This window comes from Arabidopsis lyrata (assembly GCF_000004255.2).
Source record: "Arabidopsis lyrata subsp. lyrata unplaced genomic scaffold ARALYscaffold_8, whole genome shotgun sequence".
NCBI classification, from domain to species: Eukaryota; Viridiplantae; Streptophyta; class Magnoliopsida; order Brassicales; family Brassicaceae; genus Arabidopsis; species Arabidopsis lyrata.
Genome location: NW_003302548.1, coordinates 2,380,545 through 2,392,054, shown reverse-complemented (window position 1 = coordinate 2,392,054; position 11,510 = coordinate 2,380,545). Strand labels below are relative to the sequence as shown.

At 35.2% G+C, this 11,510-nt stretch overlaps 2 protein-coding genes and 1 long non-coding RNA gene across 3 annotated transcripts in view; 1 reads left to right on the top strand and 2 right to left on the bottom strand.

The window, feature by feature from the left end:
• Window positions 1–1,484: 1,484 nt before the first annotated feature.
• LOC9299593 (probable WRKY transcription factor 16) lies at window positions 1,485–3,883 on the top strand. The gene is made up of 4 exons (XM_002865225.2): window positions 1,485–1,888; window positions 1,987–2,980; window positions 3,067–3,348; window positions 3,425–3,883. The coding sequence occupies exons 1-4, from the start codon at window positions 1,485–1,487 to the stop codon at window positions 3,881–3,883; spliced, it is 2,139 nt and encodes a 712-aa protein (XP_002865271.1).
• Window positions 3,884–5,984: 2,101 nt separating this feature from the next.
• LOC9301345 lies at window positions 5,985–7,008 on the bottom strand. The gene is made up of 3 exons (XR_002329428.1): window positions 6,872–7,008; window positions 6,531–6,709; window positions 5,985–6,280 (listed from the first exon to the last, which is right to left on the bottom strand). It is a non-coding gene; the product is annotated as an uncharacterized LOC9301345 (long non-coding RNA).
• Window positions 7,009–10,591: 3,583 nt separating this feature from the next.
• LOC9299591 overlaps window positions 10,592–11,510 on the bottom strand; it is a 5,727-nt gene continuing 4,808 nt past the window's right edge. The window contains exon 6 of the mRNA XM_021013382.1: window positions 10,592–10,951. Coding sequence (XP_020869041.1) covers window positions 10,837–10,951 — 115 coding nt within the window. The 3' untranslated portion in view covers window positions 10,592–10,836. The remainder of the gene's footprint in view (window positions 10,952–11,510) is intronic.

Below are 11,510 nucleotides of genomic sequence, written 5' to 3'. Positions count from 1 at the left end.
TAGAATTATTTTAATTTACATTTAAGCAAACCCGTACCAAGTTTGGCGAACCGGTCAGTCGAGACTACGATCTTGTAAAGGTTTGCGAGTTAATTCCACAAGATAACACTCATGTATTAGTTACCCAATAAAGACAGGAAATTTTGAAAGAGACATCAATAAGTCAATAAGGGGGGTGTATTGGACTTCGTATTTGGAAGATTTTGTGGATTTTAAATTTGGGGAGACACTGAAGGACATCTGATGATTTGGTTGATTTTTAAAAGATTTCTTTTAATTAGTAATAAAATTTAGTAATGTTACTTCACATATGCTTTTAAAATTCATTTCTTTATTTTAAATGATTAATTTAAAAAAAAAATTAAGAGTATGGGAAAGACGGTTTCAGCTTGGTCTTTGCCTCTTTGGAAATCAAAATTATACATACGCGCGTATTTTTCGTAAGAAATTGGTAAGAAACAGACGTTTCCTACCAATTTCCTACGATTTTGACCGTAGGAAAACGTTGCATTTTTTGTAGTGAGCGTGTGACGTTTAATGAGATTAGACTTGGTTATTATCGAGCCGCTTAGGTTGTTAATTGATAGAAACAAAACAGTTTGTTATGTCTTCTTTATAGAAGCAGAGCTTCGTTTTCCACTTTAGTACGAGTGAAATCGATTGCAAAGAGAAATGAAAGCTTGTAAACAGATTCAAGATAGTGTAATCTTACGGGCACGCAGAGATGTAGATCACTGAATTGGTGGCGTTTTAATGCTATGTTCCTTCTTTTTCTTGATTGTCTTCGATATACAAACGATTGATCGTGTTTAAATTCGATTTACAGCTGTGAAAACTTGAGGAGATCATAAGGAACAACATGTGAAACATCTCTAAATTATACAAATTTAATTTGGTATTATAAATGCCTTCTAATCTTATATATCTTTATTCTTAAGAAAATAAGACTGGATCTCAATGGATGGTGGAAGAATTGCCACTTAATGTATAGTTCAAGTCTTCAAGAAGTTTTGCACGATCACGGAAAAGATTTTGCCAATGAAACCCCTTATTTATTGATTAACATAAATAAAATAAAAACCTGCGTAATTCACAAGTAAACGTCTTTCTTCTGGGCCCACTAGTTTTTTTTTTTTTTTTTTTTTTGTTATAGCTGTGGAATTTCATTTTGCATATTCTATATTCCCTGTTTATTTAAAGAAAAGAGCTGCAGAAAAGGCATAATCCATCCTAGATGTTATGGTGTTAACATCAAAATTAGTGTTTCGCAAGACTTGTTCAAGATGAAACGGAGAAACGCACCAATTCAAATCATTCAAATTGCTTTTTAATACTATATCTAATTATCTATAGCATCATGATTTTTCTTTTCTTTTTTTTTTTTCTATTACTTAGATCACCAAGTTGCAGGCTTATTCTGTTATCATCCCTTGCCTCAAAACAAAGCATTCCCAAGAAACTACCAAACTTAAGATTTTCAAGTCATGGCGGGTCAAACCATGGTAAGAATCAGCTTTGATAGCTCGGAAGAGAGACTACGGTGGTCCTTTGTCCCCCATCTCTCTGCGGCATTTGGCCGTAAAGGCATCTCTGTGTCCACAAGTATGAACGATGAGTTTGTAGCTTCCTTGTTGGTTTTTTCTGAGAAATACGTGTCTTCCAAGGAATCTTTAGATGAAGTCGTTAAGACTATCCAACAGAGACATGACAAAGGCCATGTGGTGGCCACTGTATTTTATGGAGTCAGCAGGTCAGATGTGCAAGAACTGAAGGGGAATTTCGGAAAGGTGTTACTTGAAAATGGGGCTTCAGATCAAGTAACGCAATGGCACAACGCTCTTGCGGAAATAGCAAGCTTACCTGGCTATGAAGCAAGCAATACTCAAAGGTTAGAAATACCCTCTTATTTTTTTTTTTTTTTTGCTTAATACAGATTACAGAATGTATCATAGTAAGTGGTAAGGGAAATATATATGGTTTTTGTAGTGATTACGAATTTGTCGAAAAGATTACGAGAGATGTTTATGAGAAGATCTTTCCAAAGGAACGAATAGGAATCTACTCAAGGATGCTGCCAGCTATAGAAAACTTGCTATGCAAGCAACCATGGGGAGTTAAAAGCATAGGGATTTGTGGTATGCCAGGCATAGGCAAGACAGCGCTTGCTAAAGCAGTCTTTGACCAAATGTCTGGTGGCTATGAAGTCACTTGCTTCGTCGAAAATTTTCATGAAGCCTTTCACAAGAAGGGACTTTACGGTTTGCTGCAGGAACATTTCAAGAACCTTCCAAACAAAACACTTCAACAAAGAGTTCTTGTTGTTCTTGATGATGTGCGAAACCATCTAGATGCAGAGTCTTTTCTCGCTGAGCTTTTCTTGTTTAGCCGTGGAAGCCTGATCATAGTAACCACCAGAGATGAGCAAGTGCTTTCTCAGTGTCGAGTCAATCAAACATACAAAGTTGAAGGATTAAACAAGCAAGAGTCTCTGCAACTATTTTCCTTGTGTGCATTTGAAAGAAATGTGACAGACAAGAATCCTCTTCCAGAGCTTTCTATGAAGTTGATAGAACACGCTAATGGAAACCCTTTAGCTTTAAGATTATACGCCGAAGATATGTCCTCACACAAGAAGCTGAATCAAAAGGAGACTTTGTTCCTCATGCAAGCTCCTCCACATCAGATTACGGAAGTAGTCAAGAGTAGCTACAATGCACTCAGTGACAACGAAAAGAACATACTTGTGTATATTGCTTATTTCTTCATAGGCGCAAATGTCGATGATGTATCCAAACTACTTGAAGACCTTGGTTTCTTTCCGGATTTTGGAATCGGCCGGCTTGTGGAGAACTCTCTGGTGACTATTTCAGAAAACAGATTTGAAATGCATAGCATGATTGAGGCAGTAGTCCGGGAAATCGGGAGGTGTCATAGATTCAAAATCAACAAAGACCCTAAAACAAGTTTCAAATGTGTATTGGTCAGTCTTATTCTACCATCCATCCAAAAAAGTTTTCACTTTAGCTTCTTGATCACCTCATAATCTATTATCTTGTGTGTTTTCAGGGCACTAAAGATATCGAAGCGATGTCTCTTGATGCATCTAACTTAAACCCAGATGTCAAACTTTCTTCACTTGCATATATGTATAACCTTAGATTCCTGAAGATTTATTATTCTGACCCTAAAAACAGTCGCAAGGCTCTCGAGTCTTTGCCCTGTGGGCTTAGACTTCTTCATTGGGAATATTACCCTTTGCAATCTTTACCACAAGATTTTAATACAAGCAACCTTGTTGAGCTCAATATGCCTTATAGTCAACTCCAAAGACTTTGGGGAGGAACCAAAGTAAGCAAACTTAAATGAAAAAGTAAGACCTTTTCTGTTACCAATATTGACTTCAACTATGTTTCTCTTTGTTCAGAACCTCAAGATGCTGAAGAGGATCAACCTTCGCCATTCAGAGAAGTTGTATGAAGCTGAGGAACTTTCAGAAGCTTTAAACCTTGAGCAAATTGATCTCAGTGGCTGTAAGAACTTGCAAAGTTTTCCAGCCATTCATCAATTGCAAAAACTCCAAGTTGTTGATCTCTCTGGTTGCACACAAATCAAAAGTTACCCTGAGTTTCCATCTAATGTCACATTGAAATTCCAGGGAACTACCATTAAGAAATTCTTCCCTCCAGTCACATTCACCATCAAGAGCTTACTGGAGCTCTTCGACAATCCTTCTGGACAACAAATCTTTGACGACTTTCGGAAACTCGGAAGCTTCTTGAGTAGCCAAGAAAGGATAACAAATCCAGATATGATGGAATCACCAACCATATTAGCTATGATATTGCAGAAAGCAATAAAAAGAACCTCAAGTCTTCAGTTGTAAGTAGCCAAATCGAAGGATACGGGTACACAAATCGTCAAGGAGGATATTTGCTTTTCAGCGGACCAGATTTACTATATAAATGAAGTCTTCTCATGTTCCTTATCATGCATGACTACAAAAAACAAAAAAAATGTTCTGTTTTGATGTCATTGTTCCATAAAGATGTAATATTTTCAGTGTGTTAAGTGAGCTTTTGCTGTTAAAGACGGATTTTCAAATGTTTTATTCGAGTGTTTGTTTTTCGAATTATGTCATGTTAGTTGTTGCTTGTGCGTAGTATTTTTAGACTGAAAAAATTCAGGCCTGGTCAGGTCGGAATACATTTGCGCCCTCTAAGCTGAAGCCGGGCTGATTTAAAATGATGTTCGTTAGTTCATCTTGATGGTCCATCCTTAATACTACATGCGAATTCTTAAAAACTAAACAAAGCTTTATTCAGATAGTCAATCCAGATGCACAACCAAATACAAAAACGAACAACATCCAAATGCATCATCTGTATGCATCATCGAGATGAACAAGCAAAGATGAGTTCAAGTCAGAATAAAGATGATAAATCTTAGCTATTCTCAGAAACTACTTGAAGTTGACGAACTCGCGAAAGCTTGTAGCCTTGAGAAAACAAATCTTTAAGGTTGTACAAGCTTGAAGAGCATCCCACGGCTAAAGAATCTTTAATTTCTGAATCTATCTGGTTGCAGGAGTATCAAACGTACGGAGGAGGCATAAAGAAGATAAAAGGACTGAATTAAGAAGGCTGCTTAAGGGATACTACATTTGAATCACATGTGTTCGAAATACTATGTTGAAGTCTCTTGAGCTGCTCAAACGTTCAAGCTTCCTCCCAGATATGTCTAGAAAAAAATGCTAGTGCTAGAGAGACTCTGATCAAATAGTTATTTTTCTTACTTATATTTTTGTTTTAATTTTAAACTTATTGAGCAACAAAAAATACTTTTTACAGCAAAAAAAAGACGTCGATGCTACGAAGAAAATGCGAAAGCAATTTTATTTCATGTGGAAAGGTAGATAAAATAGAAAGTGAGCAGATCAAAGAGTGTTTTGAGAAGCCAATATCACCAAAAACAGAAAAAATCCGAAGAGAATGTCGGACGGCATTGATTCATACCATGCGGCCATTAGTAGATATCAAGACCTCCATCCATACTGATGATTAGGAGGAGCATGACGAATCACCTCTGTAATGATCGAGCTGGCACTTGGCAGGATATAAACATGATGAAAACGTTTTTCAAATTTTATCTCATGACAAGACAAGCAGAGGAAGATAGTACCTCTGTTTGGCTTTGGCCCAATCAGATTTGGATTTTGCTCTGTTTTTTCTTACTCTGTTTTGTTCAGTGGAGGACAAGCTACTTCTACTTGCTGAAGACGAAACCATTAACAGCCAATATTTCTGACGATAAGATTTACTGAATTTTTCATTATAATAACATATCAAAGAAAAGGATTAAACATATAGTTTAGCCTTGCGTTGCAAAGAACAAGCCAGTTTTGTTGGAAATCTTGCTCAGCACTCTCTATCATTGTCAGATGCACGTTCAGCAAATCTTTGGTCCATACGTTTCTTGATGTTCCATTGAAATTATAAACATCATCTTGTTAAGCTACTGAAGAGCTTGTGGTTGAAGTCTCTACCAAAGTAGCCTTTCTTAATCACTTTTACACTAAGTCTCACTCCAACCTCTTGAGGAACAAGATACAAGGATTTTAACAAAGAGTTATAAGAACAATCTTTGATGCTTGAGAGCGATTCAAAAACTATGTATTAAAGTATATCTTTCACTACCAGTTCCATGGGGCTTATACACCAAAGAGACCCAAAACCAAGAATCAAATAATACTCAAAACAAGAAATAGGAGACAAATTAAATAAGGAACATAAAACTGATAACCTAATTTAAAACAAAAAAAAAAAGTATCAAATACTGCACTTCATCACCCAGCATCTGCAACTTTAAAAAGAATCAATGGTAAGACACTATTGGTCCAATAGTATTGGATATAACTGTGGTATTTCAAAACGAAGCTAACCCCAATATCATTCAAAGAATCAATGATCAGAGTACTTTTGGTAAAATGACAAAGAAACAATTTCAGGAGCTCTCAAGTTTTTACTTATAAAGAAACATTTTTTTTCAATGAGACATAACCAGAATCCTTAACTCAATAATTTAATGATAATAAATTACTCTGCTGAAGTAAATAAACCAACGTTTTGGTGATCTTCATGTGTGATTCTTTACCATCAAAATTGAGCTTCAGGCTTTCTCCATACAAAAAGAGGATTGCCCGCTTTCCACTTTGCATATGGCTTGTAGCATTTTCAAGACCTCCTTGACGATAGTTTCAACGAAATCAATCTCCAATAAGCTACTACACTTGTTTAAAAAAAGGTCGAGATGAGTTCTTTCAAAGTTCACACATGAGCGTGCACAAATACATAAAAAAGTTGCACGACTTCGACGAATTTAATCAGATGTAACGATACGTTAACATTTCCGATGAACTAATTAAGTAAATGCATATACAATGTTGAAATATGTCAAACTTTTGTTTATAGATTAGAGATGTCTTTCGCCTCTCAATAAAACATAGAATTAAAAGTATGAATTGACATTCGTACCTTTTTTCATCCAAAGCCAGGGCAAACTTATGGGAGACAGACACGATCGCCTCTTTCCATTGCTTTATCATAGGTTCGTCAGACTTGTACATGTATTCCTTATCTCTGAAATGGTCACCAAACTCTCCCTTAAGTCTTTTCACATTGGTTGGAGTCACCTTGTAGAAGATAGGAAGCACCTTGTGATAGAGAGTAACAATATTCCCAAAGTTAGTAATATGTGTCAAAAGATGTATAATCTGCACCTTCAATAGTAAGTAATAACATTGGTATAGATCTTAAATCAATTTCTTTTCCTAAATAAGATATATAGAGGTATATCCAATGTTTATTGATCACACCTTGAGCAGGCCTTCGTCCACACGTTCTTTAATCTTAACAAGCTCACAACTATGGCAATCCCAGATTCTTCGATCCTCTTGAAAAGAGTGTTGAGGTCTTCACCTCTTTGCTCCTCATTGTCTATGAACACGTTGATCTCACTTCTCCGAAGTGCATCCACAAGATAGCTGACGAAATTGTAGTGCAACTGATCTCCGCGGAAATTGATGAAAACTTGGATATTTCTCGGTGGCTTAACTTCACCGTGCATTCGCGACTTGGTGAAAGTTCTTCGCACCAAAAGAGATAACATGTATTTTTAAAAACGATTCCATGACAAAATATGTTTTGCCCTTTTGTATATTTCATTTACAAAACAAAATTTTGGGAAATATCCATATTTACCCTTTTCACTTTTTTTTTCTTTTTTTTTTGCTAAAAATGTAAATATTTCAATGATAATGAAAAATGTTTAGGTTTACAATCAAGATTTAAAACCTTATTCTCTAAATATTATTTTGAAAACTATGTATTTTAATTATAAATAAATAACAATTTTTTAAAAAAAATTAATAAGACAAATTTTTTATTTTTGTAAATTTCGCGAGATTATCTCTCCGATTACCTTCAATTCTCAACACATATCTCAAATTCGCTTAATTTTCTTTGAAAACGACAAAAGCATCTCCCAAAATCCCCATCGGAGAACATAGGTTGCAGAAAATCGGTGAAAATTTGTTATTTGTTGGTGAGATTTGTTTCACTTTTTTCTTGGGTGAATTTGTGCAGAAACAAAAACTGGACATAAAATTAGCTAATCGACAATATGAGTTTTTGGTCTTTAACAAAGATAAATAAATTAGATAAATGGATTTGGAGTTCAGTTTAATTACGAAAAAAACACCACTTGATTTATCTCTGCGCGTGGAGAGATGCTTTTGACTTTTAAGACATCGAAAATAAAACCTGACATGTAATAAATGTTCACCAGTTGATAGAAATAACGGGGTGACAATTATTAAATGCAATCGACTTTTTTTGAACTTTATCTAATTTGAAACAATAACGAAAACAGTTTTAGATGGGAATCGAAAAATGTAAACAACCAACATAGTTGTATGGACACCCAAGAAATAGTTTTTCGATTTTTTTAAACAACTAACCTAGCTGCATGGACATCCAATGAATATTTTACACGATTTTGACATTTATATACAGATAAACAAATACATAGAGCGTTAAAAATAATTATAGTGTTAAATACTTCGGTCTATGTGTACATGTAAATACATATAATATTCATATAAAGCGTTATTAACATTTGTATACATGTAAACACGTACATGGAGCGTTATTAGCAAATTGATCTCAGTGGCTGTAAGAACTTGCAAAGTTTTCCAGCCATTTATCAATTGCAAAAACTCCAAGTTGTTGATCTCTCTGGTTGCACACAAATCAAAAGTTACCCTGAGTTTCTATCTAATGTCACATTGAAATTCCAGGGAACTACCATTAAGAAATTCTTCCCTCCAGTCACATTCACCATCAAAAGCTTACTGGAGCTCTTCGACAATCCTTCTGGACAACAAATCTTTGACTTTCAGAAACTCGGAAGCTTCTTGAGTAGCCAAGAAAGGATAACAAATCCAGATATGATGGAATCACCAACCATATTAGCTATGATATTGCAGAAAGCAATAAAAAGAACCTCAAGTCTTCAGTTGAAGTAGCCAAATCGAAGGATATGGGTACACAAATCTCTCGTCTTGAGCATTTGGAGTTCAAAAACGTCAAAGAGGAGATTTGCATTTCAGCGGACCAGATTTACTATATAAATGAAGTCTTCTTCTCATGTTCCCTGTCAATAATTGTCATGCATGACTAAAAAAACAAAAAAAAAACGTTCTGTTTTGATATCATTGTTCCATAAAGATGTAATATTTTCAGTGTGTTCAGTGAGCTTTTGCTGTTAAAGACGGACTTTCATATGTTTTATTTGAGTGTTTATTTTCCGAATTATGTCATGTGCTTGTGCGTAGTATTTTTTAGACTGAAAAAATTCAGGCCTGGTCAGGTCGGAATACATTTGCGCCCGCTAAGCTGAGGCCGGGCTGATTTAAAATGATGTTCGTTAGTTCATCTGGATGGTCCATCCTTAATACTACATGAGAATTCTTAAAAACTAAACATAAGCTTTATTCAGATAGTCAATCCAGATGCACAACCAAATACAAAAACGAACAACATCCAGATGCATCATCTGTATGCATCATCGAGATGAACCAACGAAGATGAGTTCTAGCCAGATTAAAGATGATAAATCTTAGCCACTCTCAGAAACTACTTGACGTTGACGAACTCGCGAAAGCTTGTAGCCTCGAGAAAACAGATCTTTAAGGTTGTACAAGCTTGAAGAGCATCCCACAGCTAAAGAATCTTTAATTTCTGAATCTATCTGGTTGCAGGAGTATCAAACGTACGGAGGAGGCATAAAGAAGATAAAAGGACTGAATTAAGAAGGCTGCTTAAGAGATACTACATTTAAATCAAATGTGTTCGAATTACTATGTTGAAGTCTCTTGAGCTACTCAAACGTTCAACCTTCCTCCCAGATATATTTTTGTTTTAATTTTAAACTTATTGAGAGACAAAAAAATACTTTTTACAGCAATAAAAAGACGTTGATGCTAAGAAGAAAATGCGAAAGCAATTTTAATTCAAGTGGAAAGGTAGATAAAATAGAAAGTGAGCAGATCAAAGAGTGTTTTGAGAAGCCAATCTCACCAAAAACAGAAAAATCCGAAGAGAATGTCGGACGGCATTGATTCATACCATGCCGCCATTAGTAGATATCAAGACCTCCATTCATACTGATGATTAGGAGGAGCATGACGAATCACCTCTGTAATGATCGAGCTGGCACTTGGCAGGATATAAACATGATGAAAACGTTTTTCAAATTTTATCTCATGACAAGACAAGCAGAGGAAGATAGTACCTCTGTTTGGCTTTGGCCCAATCGGATTTGGATTTTGCTCTGTTTTTTCTTACTCTGTTTTGTTCAGTGGAGGACAAGCTACTTCTACTTGCTGAAGACGAAACCATTAACAGCCAATATTTCTGACGATAAGATTTACTGAATTTTTCATTATAATAACATATCAAAGAAAAGGATTAAACATATAGTTTAGCCTTGCGTTGCAAAGAACAAGCCAGTTTTGTTGGAAATCTTGCTCAGCACTCTCTATCATTGTCAGATGCACGTTCAGCAAATCTTTGGTCCATACGTTTCTTGATGTTCCATTGAAATTATAAACATCATCTTGTTAAGCTACTGAAGAGCTTGTGGTTGAAGTCTCTACCAAAGTAGCCTTTCTTAATCACTTTTACACTAAGTCTCACTCCAACCTCTTGAGGAACAAGATACAAGGATTTTAACAAAGAGTTATAAGAACAATCTTTGATGCTTGAGAGCGATTCAAAAACTATGTATTAAAGTATATCTTTCACTACCAGTTCCATGGGGCTTATACACCAAAGAGACCCAAAACCAAGAATCAAATAATACTCAAAACAAGAAATAGGAGACAAATTAAATAAGGAACATAAAACTGATAACCTAATTTAAAACAAAAAAAAAAAGTATCAAATACTGCACTTCATCACCCAGCATCTGCAACTTTAAAAAGAATCAATGGTAAGACACTATTGGTCCAATAGTATTGGATATAACTGTGGTATTTCAAAACGAAGCTAACCCCAATATCATTCAAAGAATCAATGATCATAGTACTTTTGGTAAAATGACAAAGAAACAATTTCAGGAGCTCTCAAGTTTTTACTTATAAAGAAACATTTTTTTTCAATGAGACATAACCAGAATCCTTAACTCAATAATTTAATGATAATAAATTACTCTGCTTAAGTACATAAACCAACGTTTTGGTGCTCTTCATGTGTGATTCTTTACCATCAAAATTGAGCTTCAGGCTTTCTCCACACAAAAAGAGGATTGACCGCTTTCCCCTTTGCATATGGCTTGTAGCATTTTCAAGACCTCCTTGACGACAGTTTCAACGAAATCAATCTCCAATACGCTACTACACTTGTTTTAAAAAAAGGTCGAGATGAGTTCTTTCAAAGTTCACACATGAGCGTGCACAGATACATAAAAAAGTTGCACGACTTCGATGAATTTAATCAGATGTAACGATACGTTAACATTTCCGATGAACTAATTAAGTAAATGTATATACAATGTTGAAATATGTCAAACTTTTGTTTATAGATTAGAGATTTCTTTCGCCTCTCAATAAAACATAGAATTAAAAGTATGAATTGACATTCGTACCTTTTTTCATCCAAAGCCAGGGCAAACTTATGGGAGACAAACACGATCGCCTCTTTCCATTACTTTATCATAGGTTCGTCAGACTTGTACATGTATTCTTTATCTCTGAAATGGTCACCAAACTCTCCCTTAAGTCTTTTCACATTGGTGGGAGTCACCTTGTAGAAGATAGGAAGCACCTTGTGATAGAGAGTAACGATATTCCCAATGTTAGTAATATGTGTCAAAAGATGTATAATCTGCACCTTCAATAGTAAGTAATAACATTGGTATAGATCTTAAATCAATTTCTTTTCCTAAATAAGATA

Coding starts and splice junctions, on each gene's coding strand:
- LOC9299593 (XM_002865225.2), top strand. CDS start 1,485: ATGGCGGGTCAAACCATGGTAAGAATCAGCTTTGATAGCTCGGAAGAG. Junction 2,981..3,066: donor CAAGTTTCAAATGTGTATTG/GTCAGTCTTATT, acceptor GTGTGTTTTCAG/GGCACTAAAGATATCGAAGC. Junction 3,349..3,424: donor GACTTTGGGGAGGAACCAAA/GTAAGCAAACTT, acceptor CTCTTTGTTCAG/AACCTCAAGATGCTGAAGAG.